The 25964-nt window shown below is 52.3% G+C and overlaps 2 protein-coding genes across 2 annotated transcripts; one reads left to right on the forward strand and one right to left on the reverse strand.

Annotated features, from left to right (window-relative positions):
* The first annotated feature begins 342 nt into the window (after positions 1–342).
* On the forward strand, positions 343–6565 carry TMEM86A (transmembrane protein 86A). Its single transcript, XM_068978619.1, has 4 exons — positions 343–457; positions 2580–2844; positions 3194–3736; positions 6475–6565. Exons 1-3 carry the CDS (start codon positions 437–439, stop codon positions 3628–3630), a joined length of 723 nt encoding a protein of 240 aa, XP_068834720.1. The 5' UTR covers positions 343–436; the 3' UTR covers positions 3631–3736; positions 6475–6565.
* IGSF22 (immunoglobulin superfamily member 22) lies at positions 6445–25631 on the reverse strand. The gene is given in 28 exon segments (XM_068977357.1): positions 6445–6515; positions 8277–8294; positions 8297–8655; positions 9550–9832; positions 10908–11096; positions 11099–11123; positions 11322–11410; positions 11852–12171; positions 12803–12845; positions 12848–12934; positions 13153–13325; positions 14792–15098; positions 16175–16471; positions 16606–16669; positions 16928–17028; positions 17579–17617; positions 17620–17862; positions 18811–19089; positions 19710–19781; positions 19784–19862; positions 20397–20510; positions 21177–21292; positions 21295–21350; positions 21545–21584; positions 21667–21766; positions 22939–23072; positions 23287–23418; positions 25523–25631. Coding segments are annotated over 28 exon segments (3939 nt in total).
* Positions 25632–25964: the final 333 nt, after the last annotated feature.

Here is a 25964-nt window from a genome sequence, read left to right on the forward strand (position 1 = left end):
GTGTCCGGGACAGGAAAGTGTTTGTCTCTCAGCCAACCGCTGTCGTCCCTCAAAGCCTGAGGTCACAGTTAGGTTCCAGGAGGCCTTGGCACGGACTCCTAGAGGGGCGCGGCCTGAAGAGCCTCTCTCTCTGGGGCAGTAAAGATGGGGTACAGGAGGGTGGGGTGGGGTGGGGTGGGGTGGGGGAGGGGCGGGGCCTCTCGCGACTCCCGGGCCGCCCTCCTGCTCTGCGCCCCCGCCCCGGCCGACTCCAGCCCTCTCATTGGCTGTGTCTGCCGTGACGTCGCACTGATCGCAGACAGAAGCTCCGGCACCCGGCGCGCGGGAGGTATCCTGGGTCTCCGGGGCTTCGTTACTTCGTCGCCTCCTCACCTGCGGCGCGTCCCGGGCCGCTGCCTCCCGGAACCGGGTGCCAGCCGCCGCCGCCGCCGCCGCCATGGTGTCCCCGGTCACTGTGGTGAGTGTGTGAGCGAGCGAGCGAGCGGGCCAGTGTCCGGCGCGGCCGGAGCCCACCGGCCTGGGGACTGAGCTGCGGCAGGCCAAGCCGCGGGCGGCGGGGCGGGGGCGGTACGAGGAAAGGCAGGGATCCTGCGGCCGCCCGCGTCCCCCCGGCGGGAGGCGGCGCGGTCACGGCCCCCCGCATCCCAGACTCTGGCACCCCTCCTCCGCGCGCCCCCCGCCGGCCCGCGGGAGGGAGGAAAACAGCGGGCACGTGACTCGGAAGCGTGACTTTGTTGATCTCCGTGTGTCTGGCGCGGGTCGGCCGGGTGGCCCGCCTGGGAGAGGAGAGGGACGGCAGCGGGCCGCCAGCTCTGCGTGGGCAGACCACAGAGAAGAGGGGGAGAGCGGGAACGGGGCTGGGACCTCCTGGGAGTCTTTTTCCCAATTTCTTCCCTCCCTTTCCTCATCTTTACAAGAAGTCTCGGGCAGTGTAGGTGACGCCTCTGAGTCTAGGCAGCCTGGATCACGCGCAGAAGGGAAAAAGGGTCGTTCTCTATTGACACGCCTTGTTCAGACTTTCTCACCTGAACTTTTGTCTCTTCTCTGCCCCTCTCCTCCTCCTAGCGCTGGGTTCTCCAAGACTGTCAAAGCTTCCCCCGCTACTACTGCTGTTTCTTCTGCTAGGGAATAGGGGACCTGGGGGAGAACTGTGGGACTGTGCTTCCAAGGGCTAGCAGGTGAGGCTGGGGAGATCTGGGGACTGTGAGGATAAGCTCTCTCCTCCTCTGCCCGTGTCCCTACCCTGACCAGCCTGCACTGGGGAAATCTCCATAGGAAGGAACTCTGTCATCTCTTCTCACTGCTCTCACCCCTGGCAGAGCAAGGGCAGGCTTAGCCCCTGGATCCGCATCTGCCTCTTCCCAGCCTCCTTCATCACAGTCTGTTCAGTGCCAGGTAACCACAGCCTGGAGATCTGAGAGTCTGAGTGTGTACCCATGGCCCTGTGCTGGGCAGCTCACTGGCCCAGAGACCTGTCTCTTGGGCAGAGCATGAATATACCGGGAACCTCAGCTCCTTCACATCACTCTCTGAGCCCCAGTACCAAATGTCCAAGAAAAACAGCTTCAGGGTATCCGAAATTCAGAATATCCACAGCAGCTCCCTCCCTGAGCTTGCAGAGTGCCTGCATGGCCTGGGAAGCAACACTTCTTTAGCTCCCTTCCCCCCTAATCTGGCTGAGACCCAGTCAGCTGCTCTAACTTCCCCTTCTCAGTTCCTCATCTCCTCCCAGCCTGACTGCTGGCTTCAGATCAAAAGCTAGTGAAAGAACCCTGCCTCCCCATCCTGCCTCTCTTTCTGATGTGCCTGAAGTTGCTCTTGTTTTCTGGGAAATGAGAATGACTGACACCCTCTCCAACCCCCCAACCCCTGAGATTGCTGGTATTCCAGGGACAGTTTTCTTGCTCCCCACTCATGGGTGCATTTCTCTAGGCAGTATCCCTGTCTCTTCTCCGTGTCCCTGATGGTACCTTTAGGCTAGGGTAGCTAAAGTGGAGGCTGAGTTGTAGACTGGCTGAGAAGAGAGCCGGTGGGAGCTGAGATGGTTGACAGTGCTCATTCTCACGCATTCCTGGCACTCACCTGGTATTGCTGGGCCCATGTCCTGGCCCCACTGCTGAGGATCACGAGTTGGCCAGCTGTGGCATCTCTGTGGTCTGCTGCTGACTCCACTCTATTCCAGACAGCTGGGGATTGATGCTGCCAGAGAGAGGCTGAGGGGGCTTTGTAGGGGAAGAAGGAAGGGGCAGAAAGGGAGAAGCCTTGGGCTGCAGGATGGGACACTATCCCAAAGTCTGCTTTCTGCCCAGTGACTATTTTGGTCCTGCCCCAGGGCCAAGAATGGGACGTGAGTAGCAGGCTCAATGGAGCCCTTTGTCTTCCTAATCATTTAAGCCTCAAGTTAACGATGGGCTCTTTCACACTGGCTGCTTGGGGCAGGTCAAACTGGGTTTGTGTCAGTCCTCCCTGCTTTGGTGGTGGGCCTGTCTTTGGGGTGGATGCCTGGGCTGAGGGTCCTGCTCTGAGCCCCGCTCTGGGCTCCCATGCTCTGAATGCTGCCTTTGTCCCGTGTCTTCCAGGTGAAGAGTGAGGGACCCAAGCTGGTGCCCTTCTTCAAGGCTACCTGTGTGTATTTCGTGCTCTGGCTGCCCTCGTCCAGCCCATCGTGGGTCAGCGCCCTCATCAAGTGCCTGCCAATCTTCTGCCTCTGGCTCTTCCTCTTGGCCCATGGCCTGGGATTCCTGCTGACCCACCCCAGTGCTACCCGCATCTTCGTGGGGCTTGTCTTCTCTGCCATAGGCGACGCCTTCCTCATCTGGCAGGACCAGGGTTACTTTGTCCACGGTCAGTCATCACAGTCACCACCTGGGAGGAATCTTGGGCTAGAGGACCCTGGGGAGGGGCCAAGGATTTAGGAAAGAGAATTTTTTTAAAACAAGAACATGGGGAATTAAAGGGGTTCTGAGGCCAAAGACTGTTGGGGCCCCTGTTGCCGCATGACCTTGCCAGTGATACGGTGATCCGCTCTGGAGTACCACAGGAGAGTTTGGAGGTATCTTTGCCTTCGTGGATTTCTCCCCACCCCTGTTACTCCCCTGGGTTATCCCAAGCACTGCACTCCTACCCCACCTCCTGTTACTCGTTCCTCACCTGAGCTTGCCTTCAACGTCCCATCATCCCCTCTCACTCCCAGGTCTGCTGATGTTTGCTGGGACCCACATGCTCTACGCCTCGGCCTTTGGCATGCGGCCACTGGCTCTTCGGACAGGTCTGCTGATGGCAGTATTGTCGGGCCTGTGCTATGCCTTCCTCTACCCAAACCTCACGGGTGCCTTCACCTACCTGGTGGGGGTCTATGTGGCCCTTATCGGCTTCATGGGCTGGCGAGCAATGGCGGGGCTACAGCTGGTCGGAGCAGCCTGGCGCTGGACTGAGCTAGCGGCGGGCAGTGGCGCACTGCTATTTATTGTCTCAGACCTGACCATCGCCCTCGACAAGTTCTGCTTCCCTGTGCCCTACTCGCGGGCATTCATCATGTCCACCTACTACGCCGCCCAGATGCTCATCGCCCTGTCAGCTGTTGAGAGCCGGGAGCCAGTGGAGGACTACCGACTGAGCAAGGCCAAATGAGGGTCAGGTTCTGGTCACCTCTCTCTTCTCCTGGGACTGGAGTCCAGAACCTGGGAGTCTGCCAGAGCTGGATTGAGATGACCACAGTACCAACCTGGGGCAGCAGGTACCACCTGTGAAATGTGCAAGTTTGAGGGATAAGCAGAAAAAAGATTCTAGCAAAGCTAGTGGTCCAGGACCATGCTGAGAACTAAAAAAAGCCAGCCTAATGCTCCTTGCCGGAGCCAGGATCTTCCCACCTCTACCCCATCCAGACTGTCAGAGCCCCTCTGGAGGGCTGTGGTGCTCAGCCTCTTGACCTCCCCCACTTCTGCTAGATGGAAGAGTCTGACTCACCCACTTCCACTCTTTGTGATTTACGCAGAGTTGAGTGAGGAAGGGAAGAGTCTGTGCTGAGATGCCCAGGGCTTGAAGCCCCTTTCCCAGGCCCCTAGGTGGAAAGACTGGATGAGGGTGGAGTCTCCCTTTCCTGCATCTATCCTTGTTACTTGAACAATCTTAATGTCTAAGTGTTGGGTGGGAAGGTGGAGGGGTGTCTGTCTAGGTAGGCAAGATTGGGGACTACTTTGGCCTTGGGAGTTCTGCGTACCAAGGATTCAAGTTGGTCCCATCTCTCAAAGGGCATCCCAGAGTTCAGGCCCCACACCACTACCCTCAGACCCTATCCCCAGGGCTAGGGTGAACCATGCCAAAGGAAGGGGCCAGCCTGTGTATATGTGTGTGTGTGTGTGTGTCTTGTTTGTATGGTCTGTCTCCCAGCCTACCTATGTCTTACTCTGCCAGCTGTCTCTGACCTGCTGTGTGTCAAAGTCTTACAGGGAGAGGGCCTCAGGGAGCTGCTGAGGGGTTGCTGAGCCTGGCTCAGAGAGCTTGGCACCCCCCACATACACACCCACTCTCAGTTCTTTCCTCCTTGCCCCTCCTGCACTGGGGGCAAGAGGAATGGGCTCCAATGACACTCTAGGGTCATAAGACCCAAGGCACATTCAATGCAAGGGGAGCAAGGATGGGACGACTCCATCCTGTTGCTCACATGAAAAAAAAATTAAAAAAAACAAACCAAGAGTCACTGGCTGCCCTGCTTGTCTGCCTGTGTGGCACGTGCCTGTCCTGGAGAGGTGGGGGTGGGGCATGGCACCAGGGGCCCTGGATGTCCTCACAGCGCGGGTCACAGTCCTGTCCAGTGCATGTTGGCATCAGGCCGGCTCCCTGGCTCTGGTGACACTGTCCTGGTTGGAGTAGGTCTCTTTCTGGTCACGTGTGTGGGTGAGGATGTAGTTCGGGAGGATAGGGGATGGGTAGTAGTTGCCACCATCCAAACTTGTCCTTAATGCCCTCCCCTATGCACAGGTGCCCTGCGTCTCATTACTTGGTGTCATCTACTGCTAGCCACCTCCTCCCCTCCCCAGCCCAGACTTGTTACCTGCTCCAGAATAATCTAGATTCCCTTCATGCTTCTCCTCCTGCCTGGAGTCTGGGCTCAGCTGAACAGCTGGGAGGAATGAGATTAGATTGTATGATTCATGCTTTAGATGTGAAGCCCTGGCAGAATAACGTGTCACCTGACTCCAGGGGCATTTTCATCTTAATGGGCAGCTCCCTGACCCAGAGTAAAAAGGGAAGTCATGGATGGTAATGAATACTCCATCAGGAGAGGGGTTGTACAATTGTGGGGATGTGGTAGACTCAAGCCCCGTATGGATGTTGGATGAATCAGTAATTTTCAAACTAGCATCTGTACAGAGATTAGTGTTGGGAGCTGAAAGTGAAAGTCACTCAGTCGCATCTGACTCTTTGCGACTCCATGGACAATCCATGGAATTCTCCAGGCCAGAATGCTGGAGTCGGTAGCCTTTCTCTTCTCCAGGGGATCTTCCCAACCCAGGGATCAAACTCAGGTTCTCCCACATTGCAGGCCAATTCTTTACCAGCTGAACCACCAGGGAAGCCCTGCTGGTGGGAACTAGCAAAAGAATAAAGTAGAGGAGGGAGGTTCAAAGACCCTATCCTTGTTTCAAGTCCAGTAGCTTAAAATTTTTTTAAGGAAGAGTTTGCTGCTGTCAGACATAGTGAGGTGGATGACCAATCCCTTCTAGCTTTCAGATTCTCTAATTCTCAGGAGGAATATGCATAAGTGTGTGCTCGGTCGCTGAGTTGTGTCCCCCTGGACTGTAACACACAATGCTCCGCTGTCCATGGGATTTTCCAGACAAGAATACTGGAGTGGATTGCCATTTCCTTCTCCAGAGGATCTTCTTGACCCAGGGATTGAACCTGTGTCTCCTGTATCGGCAAGTGAATTCTTCACCACTCAGCCATCTGGGATGCTCAGATAGTAGGAACCCTGCACACTAAAAACGCAAGGTCTTGATCCATTTAGATCCCAGAACTGAAGACATAGCTACTTGTAGTTAAGAAATTGGAAGGGCAGGCCAAGGAGGAAGTTGCAAACTTCCCTGCTAAGCCCTGAGGGGAGGGCCAGGTACAGTGCAGCTGTGGAGGAGGGAAGGCAGGGCAAGGCCCAGCCAAAAGGGGACTGGTCACTCCCCATGTGGGTGGGTTTGGAGCAGGCTCTTGGGGGTTGGGCTTCTGAGTATCCCCATCCCACTCCCAAGTCCCATTGGTCCCTGGTGCACACCATGGTCAGGAATATACGCAAAGGCACACTCAGTGTATTGTCCTATCCCTTCAGTGAATGTTTATGTTGACAAAGACCACAGAGCATACAGGGCCTCCCTCACTGGGACCACACAGAGGACAGGCCAAGAAGCCCCACATCACAACATCCTCCTGATGCCTGGGCTGGGCTGGAGCTCACATGAGGTACTTTGATTTCTTCTGCAGACTCTCAGTGACAGATGCTAGAACTGACTTGTCATCTTTGTCTGAAAGAACAAAGAAAGTTTTTGTCAGTGTGAATGACCCTTGGGACAAGGGAACCTCCAAACTCCTGGACTTTGAGTCACTATGCAGAAACCAGAGGCTGGACCCTGCCTAGGATCCTCAGTCCTTTCCAGCTGCAGTCTGCCAAGGTCAGCCGAGTGTGTGGGGCCAAGAGCTGCCAGTTATTCATTTAATGTATGCCACGCATAGTGCCAGGCGCTTCTATGCACTATCTCATTTAATCCTCATAACAGCCTTAAGAAGTAGATGAGAAAACAAGCTTAGAGTGGCTTGCCAAGGTCACATGGCTGATTAGTGTTAGAGCCAGGGCCTTGTGCCCATGTGCTTAAACCAGAATTAAGTTGTCAGGGATCTCTCTAGCTGTGGAATGAGAGCTGGATGTCTCCCATGGTGCCTTCCCTGGCCTAGTTCTGTTACACAGTTCAGCAGCCACTGTGGAGGCATCATCGCAGTGCCAGGCACTTAGCTGAGTACTTGAGAGACAGAGCAACAGGACATGGTCCTTTCCCCAGAGAAAGACATCTGTAACAGGATGGTTCCAGTCTGTAACCATGGAGACTGTGGACACCAATACATGCCATGGAAACTTCAGAGAGTGGCAGAGGAGGAGGCTGGAGCGGTAGGTGGTGGGGAGTGAGTTTAAAGGATCATAACAAAGCTAGGAGGCTTAAAGCAAAGGGGGAAGAGCAAGGTAGGTCATCTTTGCATTTAGAGAGTTCATGCAACTAGCTGTCTAGCTGTGAAGACAGTAGAATGTAGGAAGAAATAAAACATTTCCCCTACTTGTGCACACACGAGCAGAGACATGGCGCACCTGTGTGCAGAGGGAGGGCCTCCCTTGTGTGCTTCAATCATGTCTGATTTTGCGACGCCAAGGACTGTAGCCCACCAGGCTCCTCTGTCCACGGGATTCTCCAAGCTAGAATACTGGAATGGGTTTCCATGCCCTCCTCCAGGGGATCTTCCCAAGCCAGGGATCGACCCCTCCTCTCTCCTGCAGTGGCTGACAGGTTCTTTACCACTAGCGCCACCTGGGGGAAAGCCTTTATTCCCTACAGCGCCTCCTTGTCTATCCTTATCCTGAGCCACTATAGTTTTGTCTTGGTTGCACAGCAAAATATATTGAAATTTTTGTCAATATAAAAGATTCCTTTTAGAACCCTACCAGGGAGATTGTGCTTGTCAAGTCTGGTTCAGACATGATCACCACTGTTTTTTTTCAAATGCAGGTTTAGGCCCACCGAGGGTTGCAAACTACCCTGATGCTGGGAAAGATTGAAGGCAGGAGGAGAAGGGAACCACAGAGCATGAGATGGTTGGATGGCATCACCGACCCGACGGACAATGAGTTTGTGCAAGCTCAGGGAGTTGGTGATGTACAGGGAAGCCTGGCGTGTTGCAGTCCATGGGTTCGCAAAGAGTCAGACACAACTGAGCCACTGAACTGAACTGAAGGGTTGCAAACTACAGACTATTTTTTTTTTTTTGCCAACTCCCAAATCTGCAGGGGCCAGATACATAACAAATGATATGGAGAAGATGGCAGAGTGGGTCGAACTTTGGTCAGTTAGAGAATATTTACACCACCCCATGGTAGATTAAATAAAAGGTAGTGTCAGCCATAGGAAAATAATCTATCGACCTCCCACAAAACTGCCATTTTGCGCTTCCACCCCCGGTAGGACTCAGCCTGGGGCGCCCACCACCTCCAGGCCCTCCGGAGGCAGGCTCGGCACCCTCACCGTAGACCGTAAGCTTCAGCTGCTGCAGTCCTTGCCCAGCTTATTCTCCACCAGCACGCAGTACTCGCCGCTGTCCTTGAGCGTGCAGGTGGGGATGACGATGGTGCACACGCTGCTAGTGGAGATGTACCAGAACCGTGAGTTGGCTGTGATGTTGACGTGGCCCTTGTAGAGGGTGATGGTGGGCCGCGGGTTCCCCAGGAAGGCGCGGGTCACGGTGCAGTCCTGGCCGCGCAGCACGTGGCGCCAGTCCTTCTGCTGGTACGGCTTCAGCTTGGTGCTCAGGTCCTCGATTGTGCGGGGGTCGGGTGGGGGTGAGGGTGGGGGACGTGGCGAGCGGTAAGCGCACCCCAAGGTCCCCCACCCACCGCGCTCCCGCCTAGAGCTCGAAAGACGCCCCGAATACCCAGCTCACGAAACCCCGATGACCTGGGTTAGATTCCCACGCACCGTCAGCTCTAGGGCCCCGACTTCATAGTGGTTCCTGAAGTTCTCCCTTCGTCACTCTCCCACCCCCATGCCACTGCTGGTTCCAAGACCCAAACCAGGTCCGCGGGCTTTTGCGTTTTTCCAGACCTGGGCATCCTAGACTTCTTTCCGGCCACCAGCTTCTGGACCGGGCTGTTGACTGGCATTTTTTTCCCCCCTAATTAATAAATTTATTTTAATGGAGGCTGATTACTTTACAATATTGTGATGGGTTTTGCCATACATTGACATGAATCAGCCTCGGGTGTTCATGTGTCTGATCACCACTCCCCACCCCAACCCCACGCCCGCCCCCGCACCGGTCCAAGCTTTCCCCAAGGCCATCCCAGTCTCTACCGTCTCTGCTCTCTCCAATTGAATCATATTTCAAGTTTCCTGCAGCTTTCCCAATCCTTAATCCCCTCCCTCCGGGGTTTCTGGATGTTGTCCCCGCTTCTTGGACCCTCCCTGAATCCTCAATCAGGGCGTCAGTTAGCCTCTCCCCTGAAACAGCTTCTCAGCTCCACATCCCCGTCCCCCACCTCCATCCCCGCCCCTCCTTCCCGCCCCCTACCGGCATCCCCGCCCCCAGGGGGATCTCCCCACCTCCGCGTTAGTCCCACCCCTCAGGGTCCCCGAAAGGAATCCCCTCCCCTAGGCTTCCAGACCTCAGCTTTTCTCCCCAGGGTCCCCGACGTTAGTTCTTTCACCTCAGTGCTTCTCAGCATTGGGTAACCCTGGCAATCCTTATTTCATTCCCGCCAGCAGGGATCAAAGATCTGAACCCCTAAGTCCCCAGACTCACTCCTGTCCTTGTTGACAAGCCAGCCAGGGTATCGTTGGAGTCACCGCTGCGTTCTGGGCCAGCACTCGGAAGTAGTACTTCCTGCCGAGGAGCGAGTCGGTCACCGTGTACTTGTTGCTGAAGACGCGGTCGACTGCCTTGAGCCAGGTGGCGGTGCTGGCATCCCGCTCCATGATGGCGTAGTGGACCTCGCCGCCCTCCTGAAGGTCGGGACTGTGGTTCCAGGTCAGAGTCACCGTGTTGGTGACCTCCTCCTGTAGCTTTGTGGGTGGCCGCGGAAAATCTGGAAGGGTCCGAAAATCCATCAGCCTCCCTGGGGAAATATCGTGCACATCCCCGCCAAAATATCGTGCCCCCGTGCCAGCCACCTGCCAAGTCCTAAGGAGGATGGGACGGGGCACCTTCACCTTCTAAGTCTCAGGCAGCCAGAGTCTTGGAGTCAGAACTATTTATGAAGTGTAGCTCTAGCTTTGTCATTTACTAGTCCTGTGAACTTAGACAAGTTACTATCAGAGACCCATTTCCTCACTTGCAAAAAAGGCTAACAATAACTATCATAAAAATGTTTGGGTAAAGTGCCCATTTAATAAAAGTTCACCCCTTCATCCCTTGGGGATTTAGGGCTTTATTATAAAGCTTCCAATTCTCTTTAAGAGGTCACCCCAATTTGGAGGGGCTGTTATGCTTTTAACAGAGGGAGGTACAAAATGCATCAATGCAAAATAATGTTTCACATATTCCTTGGCATAGTGATTAATGTAAATTTAGGAATACACAATGTGTTAAACCTCAAAACCTGCAGTTTCCTGAAACTTAAGATGATGAAAAGACTCTTTCTTAGGTTTTACCCACCATCTTTATTATTAAAATTCTAAATGGTATCTGGGGGGAAACTAAAAATTAATAGGAAGCTCATTTCAGCTGTGGTTCAGGAATTCTAATGAAGCTATATGGCAGTGACAATGTGGGACTGTGAAGTTTCCCCAAAAGGGCTTTCTAGGTGACCACATCACATGCTTTGAAAGTATTTCCAATAACATACAGGCCAGTTACCCCAATTTTTAATGGACTCATTTCTGTCTGTCTCTCCTGCCTCTTACCTGTTCCTGCCTCTCTCTCTGCTCACTGACCCTACTCTGCATATGCCCTGAAGCTCTCCAGATAAGACTGCAAAAACTGAAACAAGGGCTTAGTCCTAGTTCAATGCCTCTGGGGTTTCAAGACACTGAGAAAAAGTGGAAACAACTCTGCCCATTCAGGCAAAAGCTAATAAGAGTCTTGCTCTGCGGTGCCAATGGGAATGCCGTTACAGTGGTAAAAGTCCAGCAGCAGAGGGGCGTGTAGGCAGGGATGTCTACCCAGGCCTCCGCTCATTGTCATATCTGCCACACACACGTGGAAGTCGTGGTATACCTCTCCAGACACGTTCTGGAGCTCAGTGTGGTACACCCCTGAGTCAGAGCACTTGGTGCTCTTGATGAGGAACTGGGAGTGGTTTTTGCTCTTGGTGATAATTTCCCGGCCCTTGGTAGGGATGCCGTCTTTCGCCAGATCACGATGGGTGGTGGGGAGCCCTGGGTGGTGACAGGAGATAGCACCATGGGTCACCTGGGTGGTATTTGGGGGCCGGCCCCCTCTCACTGTCCAGGAGTCTCCTATCAGCCTCTGGTGCCAGAGGTGTGGCGAGGGGCAGAGGGAGAGGCTATGGCAGCCATGGTAGCCATCTGGGTTTAGTGGTGGGCCTCTGGGGGTCAGGGTCAGGAATGACTCACAGGGAAGGTGGCGTGGATGCAGAGGGCTGTCCCAGCGCAAACCACCGTATGACTCTTCAACCGGGCACTGAGGTCAAACTTGGGAGCAGCTGAGATGGAAAAGACAAAGATGGGAGCAAGCAGCGCTCTATCCGGAAGACTCAAGTTTAAGCCTCCCTTCTGAAGCCTTTCCCAATCTCTTCCCCTTCATGCTCTCACTTCAGGCCAGACAGGCAGCTAGGAACCCTGCAGTGCTGCAAAGCATTTATTTTTTCTCATCTGTCTCCCTCTATTTTTATGTAAGACTCTTTAGGGCAGATCCTGTGTTGTTGATCTTTCCCCCTATATCCCTAACAGCTCCTTTGACACACACTATCTATCTGGCACACAATAAGTGAGATTTTTGGTTTTTGGGTTTTTTATTCTGTTTTGTTTTGGGTGGGGAAGCCCCTGGGGTTACCCCTAGCTCCATCCCCAGCACTGCCCAATTGTCTCCTACGGGATGAGGTCCAAGAGGAAGCGGTGGAGCTAGGATGTTGAGAGGGCTAAACCCCAGCCCTCTCTGCGTCTCTCCTCTGGTGTTGGCATGGCACAGACCCCCTCATCCAGCTCCACTGCCTCTCCAACCGCAGCCTCGTTCACCACCAGGATTCGGAAGAAGTACTGCTGCCTCTCAGTGAGGCCTCCCACTGTGTAGCAGGTGCCTGAGATGGGGATTTCTGTGCACTTGGACCGCTCCATGGTGTCTTCAGCCTGCATCTCAAGGAGGTAGCCAGAGGGTGGGTCTCCCCCTGCAGGCTCTCGCCAGGCCAGGGAGATGCTGGTGTTGGAGGAATCAGACATGTGCAGGCCTTGCACCAGGCCTGGGGTGCTCTGGGTGACACAGACAACTCATCAACTCCCACACTCTTCCCACTCAACCCCAAGGCCAATTCCCACGCTCAGTAACCCTGAAAACTTTTACCACCTCTACTTTGAACACTCATAGTTGACATGTTCAGCACCCAGCCTTGCACCCTCAACAACCTCCAAATTCAATTTTCTCACTGACGCAACACTTTCAGCCTTGAAGTCAGTACCCTCCAAATTCAATATGCACTATATACTCCAACCCTCTGCATTCAAAACTCCAGCCTTTAGCCCAACCATCTCTACCACATCCAGTCTTATGCAGTGTCCCCATCTCACCACCTGAGCTCAGCACCTGCCCAACCATTTACCCACCACCTTGCTCAGTCCTCACACATTTCTCTACCACCTCACCTAACCAGACATACTCTACTTTTGATAAAAACTTTTTTTTTCCAGCTGCCTCCTCACTATCCCTAACACTCAATCTTTATTTTCTGGCTTTCTCCTTTCTGTGAATCTTGTCCCTCAATCAGGCTGGCAGCTCCCAGAGAGTAGAGACTGTGTGACCCCTTTCCTGTTAGACTTTTCCAAGAAGAAACCCTCTTTCTACCTCAAATGGCTATTTCCACTATGTACTGGCAGCCCTGCACTCACTCACTGGGTGCTTGGGTACCACTGAGTTGGATGACATACTGGATGTCCAGGGCCTGACTTATTCACAGCTACAACTTGGAGTTCATATTCTGTGTCCTCCAGGACATCATCCACAGTGTACTTGGTGCCTAAAATTGGCATTTGAGGGGTCATGAGGCTGGGGTGGGGGGTGTCCATGTGGTAGGAGACCACAGAATGAGTGAATGTGGATGAGGGTTCATCGGTTTGCTATTAAAACCCGCAAAGGAATATGAGGAGGAGTTATGTTCCGAGCAGCAGGGGTACATGGGTCCACCCAGCAAAATCTCCCTTGGTCCCTCCTGGGCCTTTGTCTCTAGGACCTCACCCTGGATGGGGTCCTTGTTGACTGGCACCCACAGGTTACTGCCTTTCTTCCTTTGCTCCACAACGTAGTGGAGCCCTGGGGCTCCCCCATCTTGGGTAGGGGCATTCCATGTGACGGCCAGGGCCTCATTGGTCACGTCAGTCACTTAAGCCTGGGAGGCAAGACCAGAGGCTCTGTGGGAGACAGAGTGGGTGAGAGAGGGTACAGGTTAGGAGGGGGAGTATGTAGACAGTTGTCCAACTCATGCTGAGCTCTGGTTCCCTCCTTTTTTTTTTAAATTTTACTTTACAATACTGTATTGGTTTTGCCATACATGGACATGAGTCCACCACAGGTGTACATGAGTTCCCAATCCTGAACCCCCCTCCCACCTCTCTCCCCATATCATCTCTCTGGGTCATCCCAGTGCACCAGCCCCAAGCATCATGTATCCTGTATTGAGCCTAGACTGGCGATTGGTTTCTTACATGATAGTATACATTTTTCAATGCCATTCTCCCAAATCATCCCACCCTCTCCCTCTCCCACAGAGTCCAAAAGTCTGTTCCATACATCTGTGTCTCTTTTGCTGTCTCACATACAGGGTTATCATTACCATCTTTCTAAATTCCATATATATGTGTTAGTATACTGTATTGGTGTTTTTCTTTCTGGCTTACTTCACTCTGTATAATCAGCTCCAGTTTCATCCACCTCATTAGAACTGATTCAAATGTATTCTTTTTAATGGCTGAGTAATACCCCATTGTGTACATGTACCACAGCTTTCTTATCCATTCGTCTGCTGATGGACATCTAGGTTGCTTCCATGTCCTGGCTATTATAAACAGTGCTGCGATGAACATTGGGGTACACGTGTCTCTTTCAATTCTGGTTTCCTCGGTGTGTATGCCCAGCAGTGGGATTCCTGGGTCATAAGGCAGTTCTATTTCCAGTTTTTTAAGGTTCCCTCCTTAAAAACCTTAAAGCCGATGATTCTTAACTAATTCTGGTTGCGCATTAATGTCAAGTGAGCAGTAAAAAAAAAACCCAAAACACCCTTCCAACAACTAGTGTCTGGGTTGTATCTCCTGATTTAACTGGCCTAGGTGGAGTCCAAGCGTCAGCACTGTTTTAGAGAACTCAAGTGGTTCTAATGTGAAGCCAAGATAGAGAACGGTGACTTGAATTTTCTAACCTGTGTTGTCCCCAAAGGCACAATTTTTAAGGTACTGTCTTGACACATAGAAACATGGAGATCAGTTTGGAGGCCTGTAGCAAGTAATTAACTAGTGATCATAATTAAAACGCCAATGTTGTCAAGAGTTTTCTTTGGAAAAAGCAATTAGAATGGGTTCAAGGTCATCCCTAAAGTAACATCGCTCTCCCTTGAATGAGGGATGGTTTCTGGAATGGAGGAACAAGTGGAATTACTTTTCTGCCATTGTGCATAGTTCTGGATATATACACAGGGGTGTGTTGTACATGCGACCTCACTGGAAAATGTTGAGCATTTCTGTCCAACACGGTTTTGCTCTTACTCTAGAATCTATCTGTCTCATAGGGCAGCTACAGATGACCCTGTGGAATCCCCCACTAGCATTTCTCACCAGCTGAAGGCCCCACAGTGGCTCCTGGGATCCACAGTGAGCTATCTCACTGACCAATAGCATTTCCTGAAAATACTTCCTCTGCCTCTGGGGAGTAGCTCATTCCTTCTGAATTGACAGCCAGGATAGGAAACTGGTAGGCTTTCCCTGCTTCCACCTTGTTGGTGGAGAATTTGGTGACTTTGCTGCCCACCTCCCCGATCTTAATCCAGGACTTCTTGCCGACTGCCCTCGGTTCCACTATGAACTGTGTTATAAGCCACTGTCTGTTGTCCTTAGGGGCCTTCCACTTCATGTGCACACAATTACCCAAGAGCTCCAGGAACTCCACCTGGCCCTGGGGAGGCTTGGGATGGTCTCAGGACAGAAGATACCATCAGAATGGGGCTTTGGAGCAAAGGACCAGAAGGGCTTCATCCTACTGGTTGGAGTCCACCAGACTGGAACATAGCTAGATCCTGAGCTTTGCAGCTCTTTTGTGCTTCTCTGAGTCACTGTCCTCCTAAGACCTGCTCAAATAGCTTGATCCTTGCCCTCACAAAGATTCTCATCTACCTAGGAATGGGTGATCTGGAGACCTGAGGGGGCCCTGCCTCAGCTGATTCCCACTTGTCCTCTTCTAAGGTCTCCCCTCCTCTCAGCTTCCAGAACTCCAGTATAACAGTTCATTTTGTAATTCCATGTCTGCTGGGTTTTTTCTTTTTTTCCTGTATCCCTTTTAGGTTGGAGGACTGCTGAGGATAATTCATCCCTGTGTCCGCAGCACTGAGAACACAGAGGAGGTGCTCAGTCATGCTGCCAAACTGAACTGAAACCCACTCCATTCCAGCCCACCACCTGATGGAGATGCAGGTGGGGGAGGTGGTCATGGTATGTAAGTGTTGGACGTTGACTATGAGTTCATTAAGGCCAGTTCCGCATCTCTTTCCTTAACATTATGTTCAGACCATCCCAAATCCCATTTCTACCTGCATTTCAGCTTTCTCTCCAATTTCACTTTATCCTTCTTACTCCCTTCCCTCCGTTTTACTTCCGACTCCAAAATGCTTCCCAAGGAACCTCACTTTCATCCCTAAACCCCACCTCTCTTTCACCTCATTTTCACCTTGCTTCATCTCCAAGTCAATTACAATACTTCAGTAACATGTGAAGGTCAATAATGTGCTGTGCACTCTTCTACAGTCTTTAAATTCACTCATAAAAAGACACTTTAAACAACCACCCTATCACAGATGAGAAACAGGCTCAGGAAATTTAACTGACTTGCTCAAGGCCACCGAGTTAAGGAATTGGAAGCGGTCTCTTCTGGCTGCAAAGTCAGCACTCAGTCCCATTCTCAACCCAGACTCCAACTCTGTCCTCAGCCTGCTTGTTGCCCTGAGCCCAGGGCAGCGGGGGTCCCCAGCCTGGCCGAGCAGGGCCCCTGCGCTCACCCAGCACGCTGAGGTGCAGAGTGGCTGTGACGGAGCCATGGTCATTCTTGAGCCCGAGCAGGATCAGGCCGCTGTCCTCTCCCATGCACTTTGAAATGGTGAGCAGCGCCTGGTCGTCGCCACGCTTCATGGACACGCGTTCCTCTTCTGTCATCTCCCTGCCTTCCTTGTACCACGTCACTTTGGGCAGCGGCTTTGCTCGGAAGGGCACCTTGATGTTCGCTGTGTGGCCCACTCTCACTGTGACCGGGTGCGCAGCCAGTGCCTCCAGGACGGACCGGTGGACTTTTGGCGGATCTGCAAGGAGGGGCGGCAGGAAAGGCACGCCCAGCAGGGGTGGGGGAGGAGCCCACGGGGATGGGGGAGGGGCTAGGAGTAGGTGGGCGGGCCAGGCGTGGTCTCGCTTTGTCTACAGCGGGCAGCGACCTTACCTGCGATAAACACCGAGGCTTCCCTCTCTGCACCCTTGACCCTGAAGGTGTAAAGTGCTGGTTGCTGCTAAGTCGCTTCCGTCGTATCCGACTCTGTGCGACCCCAGAGACGGAAGCCCACCAGGCTCCCCCGTCCCCGGGATTCTCCAGGCAAGAACACTGGAGTGGGTTGCCATTTCCTTCTCCAATGCATGAAAGTGAAAAGTGAAAGGGAAGTCGCTCAGTCGTGTCCGACTCTTAGCGACCTCATGGACTGCAGCCTACCAGGATCCTCCATCCATGGGATTTTCCAGGCAAGAGTACTGGAGTGGGGTGCCATTGCCTTCTCCGAAAAGGGCTGGTGGCATCTATCAAAGTCATTTATGATGAGCAGGATGTTTAAAAATGGGCACGTGGGTAAGGGGTCAGTGGGGGGATTAGGGCCTGTAGGTGGGGTTTGGGGGAAAGTCAGTGGCATTGGGAAATGGTAACCAGGAATTCTGGGAGATGGCTAATGGGGGGCTGATCATCAGAGCATATGGTCAGTGGGAACTCAGGCTGCTCAAGTGAAGACTAGATGGTGGGATGCAGATGGTTAGTGGAGCTGGGATGTTTAGCTGTGGTTATGCTGGCCGGTGGGATGCCCAGGGTTTATTAGGAGTAGAGGGTGGCCAGGGTCAATGAGAAATAGCCAGGGATAGTGAGTAGGGCCTGGTCAGGGTCAAGGGATGTGGGATGATCAGATCTGCTGGGGGTGGTCAGAGTCTCGAAGTAAAGGATGGATGAAGTCAAGGGATTTCAGATAGAGTTCAAAAGATGAAGGACGATCAGGGTCTAGGAGGTAGAAACGGTCAGAATTTGGGAGTTGGTTAGAGTGGGGAGGCAGAAATAGATCAAGACCTGGAGGAGGGCTGATGTCATGGGGGACTGGTGTTCACCCCATGGTAGGAAAGCGGAGGGTCAGTTGGTGGCGACTGTCAGGGTGGGTGTATACTTTCCATGGTGACCACAGCAGTGCTGTAGTATTCAGTGAGGCCCCATCCTGCAGAGCCACCGCAGTGTACCTGCCACCGTCAGTGAGCTGTGCACCCGCAGTGAACAGCCCTGCTCGCTTGCCCTCATGGTACATGCTGTACTTGGAGCTTCGCGCCAGCAGCTGCCCGTCCTTCTTCCAGTACAAGGTCACATCCTTGGACGTCAGCTCACACTCAAGGCAGGCATGGCTCCTCTCTTTCACACGCACATTCTTGAGGGTGCTTACAAATTTTATAGGGATGCCTATGGACAGACAAACAAACAGTTGCTTCTGCTCCCAACCTCCTACGATGCTTTCCTGCAGCTAGATGCTGCTGTGGTCCTCTTTTTGACCCCAGAAACTACAGGGCCCTGTGACATGAAGTGTGTACCCGACTCACAGAAGTACCTGACAGGGAAATTCCCAGCTCTGCTTATTTGCTAGCTGACTCTGTGCAGTGTATTCACTTCCTGTCTGTTTGTTTGCTCATATGTAAAACAGGGCAACAGCTTTTACCTCCTCACAGGACTGCAGGCAATATCTCTAATGCCCCCTTGGCCCTCCAACCATAACTGCATTGTCTCTCTGGTGTCTGGACCTTTATACGTGCTGAAAATGTTCTCTTCTCTTGCCCCTTCTCTGAAAACTGAATGCCTTTTCATTTTTCTTGGTAAAGGTTTGCCATCATCTTATCACATCCCTTCTGACATTGCAAGGTGGTATCTCTTCTCTGGGTTCCCACAGCCTCTGTGTCTCCCTCCATCACAGCAATGATTATTCCATGTCACACGTGTCAAGAGTGGTTCACATGTGTGACTCACCGTCATGTGTAACTCTCCAAACTAGCTATAAGAATGTGTGTAGTCAAGATGTAATATATGGTATGTGCTGTAATATATGACACTAGAGCCATAAAGGCTAATAATTTCTTGGCTCAAGATCTCCCAGCTGACAGTAAGATCTTAGTGTGTCTTGATTCCTTGCTTAAGAACTTTTTTTCTAATTCCATTTCCACACCTACATCTCACACCAGACTAGGAGTTAGCAGAGAGGAGAACTCTTTATTTTTCTAATATCCATCAAAGGACCTTGCAAGGAGGAGACGGATAGATACATGGATGGCTGGATAGATGGATGGATGGATGGAGGGATGAATGCCCACATCGAGGCTGCTGTGGCATGAAGCCCACCACTCAAGCTCTGGCCCAAACACTCATGGTCAGTAGTGAGCTGGGTCTTCTGAACCAGGTCTCCTGGCTTGGCAGAGAACTCACCACTATCACTGAATCTGGCATCCTGAATCTTATACGTGTGGGTCAGACCATCCTCAGACGCTGTGATTTCATACTTTTCATCCCTCTTCAGCTCCTTTCCATTGAACTTCCACACAAAGTCGGGCACTTTCCTAGAGAGGCGGATCTCAAATACAGCTGTCTGGCACTCTGTCACCTTCACCGGCTTCATCTCTCCCAAGAACTTCAGTGACTTATCTGCAGCAAAGAGTAGGAAGGGCAGTCCTTGGGCTGATCCCTGGTCCCTCCTGAGGGGTAGGATGGTGAAGGCGGCATAAAGACTCAGGTGTCAGCCTCTTGTAGCCCACAGCTGGGGAAAACATACTTCCTTTTGTTCTGCTTGTGAATCATGGGAATCCCCTCCCATGACATTCATATGGTCTCCTTCCCAATAACATTAACAGCAATTTTAGAAAGAATATGTATCTATGTGCCAGGCACTATTAAGGTATCCAGTCCTCATACAGGAAGAGTCTGTTATCTCCCATTTTAGAGATGGGAAAACTGAGGCAAAGAGAAGTTGAATCACTTGTCCCAAATATACAGCTCATAAGTGACAGAAGTTAGGATTTGAACTCCAGTAGTTCAACTCCAGAGGCTGTACTCTTAACCACTGTGCTACATCGCCCCACGGCACTTTATCTCATAGTCGTATCCACAGGCCCCACGTTTCTCTCCTCTGTTAAGCCCAACCCCATGCAGCCTGTGCTAGCTCTGCAGTCCTTCCTGCCATATCCCCATGGACCCCAGCCCTGGTTCTTCCTTTGCCCTGACCCTGACCATGTCCTCCTTGTGGCCCCTGGTGCCCACACTCGTGCCCAGCACCATGAGCTCTGCATCCATCCGCCTGTTGGCCACAGCCAGGCTGTAGGCGCCTGCATCACTCATGTAATGGGCAGCACGCACTCGGTGCCCATCTGCTTCACATCATATTTCCCCAGGAAGTACCGGATCCTCAGTGGCTCATTATCCTGCCTCATGGACTAGGTAGAAAAACTGATGAATGGATTTAAGAGGAGATTTCTATTCCATTCCATAAGGCCAGCCTGAGCTGAAAGGAGCCATATCTACCTTTCTAAGGCTCTCAAACACAGTCAGAGGCCCCTAACATTTTTTCTAGCTTCATTCATTATCTGGCTTGGTGGGATCCAGGGTCCCTGCCTCCCCCAAAGCCTGAACTCTTAATATGCATGAGTTCACTAGATGTTTTCTCTTAGAGGTCCAGATCATCAGTAATCTTCAGGACTGTCTAATTCAGCCCTTTCAGATGGATAGGCTGAGGCACAGAGAAAGGAGAGTAATTGTCTCAAATCAAACAGCAAACCGGTGGAACACCTAAGAATAAAGCCCAGCTCCCAGCCCATTTCAGCCATGCCGGATGGCACCGTTTTCCTGGGATGGAGAAGAGGACAGGGCTTATGGGAAATGAGAGGGTCTTGGAAGGAAAGGGGTGGAGAGGAAGAAATGATATTCCAGTTGTATCCCTCCCTGGGTGCTCTCCCCACCTTGACCCACGGCATTTTGACATTGGGGTCCTTTAGCTCCACGATGCAGTCAGAGACCACCGTGGTGTCCACCTTGGCTGTTCTGTCTTCCAGGGATTTCAGAATTCATATGGCCTGAGGGCGTGTGATAACAAACAGGCAGAGGTCAGAGGCATCTTAAATCTGCCCAGTCTGTGTCCCCAGGCCTGGAGAAGCCCTCTGAGCTTCCGGGGACAAATGACTAGGTTGATTAATTAGACAGCTGCGTTCCCCTCCCTCCGCATGGAACAACTTGAAGATCGAGGAGGAAACGGACATGATAAGGGAAGAAAAAGGAACACCATCCGAGGAACAGTTACCGAGTACAGAGGTCCCCTTGTGTATAGGTCCTCTGATTCTGGTGCAGATGTTTCACAATGACAAGTTGATTGAATGAATGAGTGAGAACCGCAATATAAAAACAAATGAACAGGGCAAAAGTAATTTTCATTTTGCAGATGAAGAAACAGGTTTGGAGAGACGCCCTCCAAGTTCACTCAGTTAATAATGCAGTAAAACTGGACTTTGAACCCAGGTCTCTCAGATTCCAAAGTCGATGCAAATATATTAGCGAGCAGTCAAGAGAAAAGAGGTGGAAGGAAGATGACCTGAGTTCCTCACTGTCCTGGCAGTAGAGATCGCCCTTGACTAGGCATGGGCAGGGTGGGGAAACCTTGCCTCCAGGAGTCCCAAAGGCATTAGCACTTTTGGTAAGGCCCAGCCCCTGGCCTGCAGTCCCCCTTCCCCCTGGTGGCCACTGACCTCTACCTCCACTTTCTTCATCCCTTTGAGCTTCTTGAGCAGCCCCCAGAAGTTGCTGAAACCATACTCCATGCAGACCTTCTCAAAGTCCTTCTTGGGCATCTTGGAAAAGTCTATAGCATTTCGTTCTCACCTGTCACCTTCTTCTGCTGCTTCTTGGGAGCAGGGGGTCCACTGGAAGGAAGGAGGTGGGTGACAAGCCTGGATTTAGTGCCTTTCTCTGAAGACAGAGGGAGGCTCTCCCAACCTTGACATGTCCCTCCCTACTCCATGGATTCTTGGAGCCTGGGCCATTAACTCAGGGCCCTGTTGAAAAGCCTGGAGGGTGGGGGGACCACACCCTGGAAAGAGGAGCCTCCCAGTCTCACTTCTTCTTCAACATCTTTTTGAAATCCAATTTTTCTTGACCTGAGGACAGAGAAAGGGACAGGGTCAGACAGGGGGAGTTTGGTCCTCAAGAGGAAAGGCCAGGAGGATTGGACTGGCTCACCCTCAGTCACCAGCAAGGACACAGTGTAGATGGCATCTGCGTGGTCATTGCTTGCGATGCACTTGTAGTTGTCAGAGTCGTCCGAGGTCAGTGACTCCAGCTGGATCAGTCAGGCCGTTAGTAGGGGCTGGGGGAGGGAACGACAGGGAGACAGGGTGTTTTGGGAGGAGGGGGAGGAGCTGAATGCTGGATGTATGTATGGAGGACTGAGCTGCCTCTATGATTGGAAGGTGCCAGGGAGCAGTCAGTGTGAGTGTGTCTGTTTGAAGCCTGATTCCACATTGGATTCTCCCCCTTGGCTGTGAGCTCCTGGAGGACAAGGATTTCCTCTGAGTTGCAACTTTATCTGCGGTTTCTGGCACTGGGCTGAGTGCTCCTTTATTTAACACAGACTTACTCCTCTGTGTCAGGTATTGGGTTGAGCCCTGAGGAAATGGGGGTGAACAAGGCTGCCTTGGCGCCTGTAGAAAGGAGCTTAGGTACCAGTGGGTTTCCTAAAAGGTCTTGCTGACTGAATGAGCTTGTGTAAGGAGTGGCTGGCCAGTAGGGGGCTCTGGAGCAGCTTGTGTGTACTGTGGGGAGTGTTAAGGCCCAATGATGGCTCTTTGGGAGGGGAAGGAAGCACCTGGCATGGGTGGGGAGAGGGGAGGCTCTGTCCTTTCACAGTGGGAAGTCAGGGCAGATCCAGGAACAGAAGTAATTATAGACCTAGATCCCCCAGGGACCCATCCCGCCCTTTCCTCAAAGGGTCTGGACCCAGAGGCTGCAGAAGATGCTTAGACCTTAGGATGATCGGCCCTTGGCATTGCTCTTCTGTAATGTTCCCCTGAAGAGCCCAGGATCCTAACCCTCACCTCCACTCTATGACTAGCCCTTCCCTTCGTGCAGATCCCGCCTCCCCTCAGCCTGCTTGAGGTCCCTTGGTCTCATTCCCTTCTAGCCATGCGCATAGCTTTTGCCTCACGTTCCTTTGGGGCTCATCACCTGCTGGAACCTCTCTCTTTTCCATTTGGTCCTGCCCCCTCCTTGTTCTGGCATTGCCCTAGCTCTGCCTTGCCCTGCCCCTAATTTTGGCCCCCTGCTCACTCTGGCAAGGACGCCCTAGCTCCCGACTCACCTTTCTTATCCTGCTGCTCCTCTAGGGCCCCTAGAGAGCCCCTTTTCTCATCTCCCAGCTCTTGGGTCTCCATTGTGGATCTCTTGGCTGTGAGAGGACGTGGGGCTCATCCCAGGGTCTTGGCCTCTGGCCTTAGGGGTCACTGGCCCTGGCACCTTCAACACATGCTCCTTGTTCACGCTGTTGTAGAAGATCTTGGCAGAGTCCTTGATGGGCATGCCATTCTCTCTCCCCAAAACATTGGGTTTGGGGTTCCCCTGCGCCCGGACTCAGAACATGGCTTTATCCCCTGCAGTGGGCACCTATTTTTGCCCCTTAGCCTGGAAGCTGCACCTCGACCTGCTCCCAGCTCTGGGCTGGGGAGAGACCCTTGGCCTGTCTCTCCGCCAGTGATTGTGTACTGGGGGGATGACGGCGGGGATGGCAGCAGCAGCGAGAGGCTGGGGCACTGGGATAGAAAGGGAAGCACCTGGGGCCTTGGGGAGACTCTGGGAGGGATGCACCCTCGGGTGAGGCAACTGGCTGAGGCTTCTCCATGAACTCCGGGACATTCTCGCCAGCAGAAATGTTTGAACTTTGGGTCACCAAGCTGAAGAACTCTGTGGAGCTGGAGAACTTCCTCCTCACCACTTCCTCTGTGCTGACAGGCTAGAGAGGTCAGAATAGGCTCCAGGCAGAGCTTATCCTGGGACCTCTTCTCGAGGGGACAGTGGAGCATTTTAGGTCAGTGAGAACAGGAAACGCTTTGGCCAAGAAAGGAGGACCTTAGAGTCGGTGGGTCATTGTGTTATGGCAAATACCAACCACTAGGGGAGCGAAAGCCTTATCCATCCCTCAGTGGTCAATCTCTACAATCTTTGCTGGGTCAAGGTCTTGCGTTCTACTTCCCCCTCAGCACCACCGCCCCATCCGGCCCTTTTTTCAGGAGATTTCTTTTTTAGATTTTATGGGTCTCTTTGGGTTCCTCTCCTGGAAGTTCTGGTCCCCCAGTGACCAGAGGTCTACAGGCTGCAGCCGGTCTATTGATGTTTTTTATTTGACGTTTCTAATGTTTAAATGGGCTTCCCCGGTGGCTCAGGGGATAAAGCATCTGCCTGCAATGCGGAAGACCCAGGTTCGATCCCTAGGTCAGGAAGATCCCCTGGCGAAGGAAATGGCAACCCACTCCAGTATTCTTGCTGGGAGAATCCCATGGACAGAGGAGCCTGGTAGGCTACAGTCCACAGGATGGCAAAGAGTCAGACACGACCGAGTGACTTCACTTTCCTTTCCTTTAATATTTAAACAAAAAAGGAGCCCTACATCTAAAAATTGAGAAATTTCACATAAAAATTTTAATTTCTGGATCCTTAACACTGGATGCATATTCCTACATGGCAACAGTCAGTGGGAGGTGAAGAGGGGCTGTCCCTTTCGATGGGCTACATTCTGGGCAATTCACCTCAAACTTTTTTTTTGCATTTATGTTCTCTGCTGGACGCTATCTGACAGTGGTTTTCAAGTATGGCTGCAAATCAGGGTCCCTGGAGATCTTAAAAACACTATCAGATTTAACGGTCTGAGGTAAGACTCACATGTCATTGATTTTTTTTACTCCCTTCTCCCACCTGTACACTAAGGTGGTTCTGGTGTGCCATCAGGGCTGAGAATCACAAATTATAGTCACTTGAGTTTGAAGCTTCTCTTCTTGAGTCCCAGCCGTTCCACTTGCTATGCCTCACTTGTGGGCTTCCCTGGTGGCTCAGAGGTTAAAGCGTCTGCCTCCAATGCGGGAAACTCAGGTTCGATCCCTGGGTCGGGAAGATCCCCTGGAGAAGGAAATGGCAACCCACTCCAGTATTCTTGCCTGGAGAATCCCATGGACAGAGGAGCTTGGTAGGCTACAGTCCAAGGGGTCACAAAGAGTCAGATACGACTGAGTGACTTCACTTTCACTTTCATGCCTCACTTGGAGAAGGAAATGGTAACACACTCCAGTACTCTTGCCTGGAGAATCCCATGGACAGAGGAGCCTGGCTGGCCATGGTCCATGGGGTCGCAGAGAGTTGGACACAACTGAAGTGACTAAGCATGCATGCACACATGCCTCACTTGGCCAGGGGGACTTGCTGCTTATCTGGCCTTGACCTGTGTGCACAGAGGACTGACTGAAGGAGGGATGGCTGGGATATCCTGGTTCCTTGTCATCTTTGAATCACTCTCCTCTAGAGACATGGCTAAAACAATCTGTTCTGTTCTGAGACCATTTCTCAGCTTTCCCTTGGCTCTGCCCTCCCTTAAGTCTGGTCCCCAAGTCTGAACACCTGGAAGCTCGTCACTTGTTTATGTATTCATCCTCTCTCCACTGGCAGCCCAAGTCTTCTCTTTCTTAAGTGGAGCAGGGCCAGCATTATTCTTAAGTAGATAAGGCGGCTACCTCCCTAACTTCCTCCATGCCTGAATTTCTACCATTAGAAATTTGTGCATTTGCCTATGGCTTTGATCTCCAGCAGTTAAGAGTTCAATCACTTACACATATCCATGTGATTGATTTTTCCTAAGCTGTTTTCCTAGAGATAGCATTTGTGGGCAAGCATCCTGCTGGCTTAGCTTTATCAAATCACAGATTAGAAGCACAAGTTGGGAGGGTTGGTGGTGGTATCTCGGGCTTTTGAGGGGCCCCTTGGTCACAAAGATGGGAGGAAGAAAGGCTGCCTCTACCTAATTCTGCCCCCTTACCAGCCATCCCACTCTATTTGCCTCCCACGATCTTGGTTGTCTAGGAGAAGGTCTGCATGTGGGTGGGAGAGCTGGAGAACTCCATGGACACGTGCTCCTGAAGTATCTGCTTGTGGTGAATGGTTGTCATGGTGACAAGGCGTGGGCACTCACCTGGGAGGACCAGGAAGGGGATGAGGCCGTGAAGGACAAGGAAGGGAGCAGGAGGGAGACTCAGAGATGTTTGTGTATGTGTGTTTGTGTGTGCACGCACGGCGGGGTAGGGGAAGGGACAGAGCAGCTGAACACAGAGAGAGCTGACTGTTTACAGGGAGGGTGAGGAGAGGCTCGGTGGCAAGCCTCTTCCCTCTGTCCTCTTTTCTCTTCCCTTGGTATCTCCTTTTCCCTGGTTGGCTACAAGGACCAATGGGCCTCTCACTGAGTAACCCCAAACCATTCCAGATCCTTGGAGGGGGAGGAGATA

This window comes from Capricornis sumatraensis, chromosome 8, assembly GCF_032405125.1.
Source record: "Capricornis sumatraensis isolate serow.1 chromosome 8, serow.2, whole genome shotgun sequence".
Classification (NCBI taxonomy): domain Eukaryota; kingdom Metazoa; phylum Chordata; class Mammalia; order Artiodactyla; family Bovidae; genus Capricornis; species Capricornis sumatraensis.

Excerpts from the sequence above, each read along its gene's own strand:
- TMEM86A (XM_068978619.1), top strand. The coding sequence starts at position 437 with ATGGTGTCCCCGGTCACTGTG. Across the intron at positions 458-2,579 it reads TGGTGTCCCCGGTCACTGTG|GTGAAGAGTGAGGGACCCAA; the intron begins GTGAGTGTGTGA and ends CGTGTCTTCCAG. Across the intron at positions 2,845-3,193 it reads CCAGGGTTACTTTGTCCACG|GTCTGCTGATGTTTGCTGGG; the intron begins GTCAGTCATCAC and ends TCTCACTCCCAG.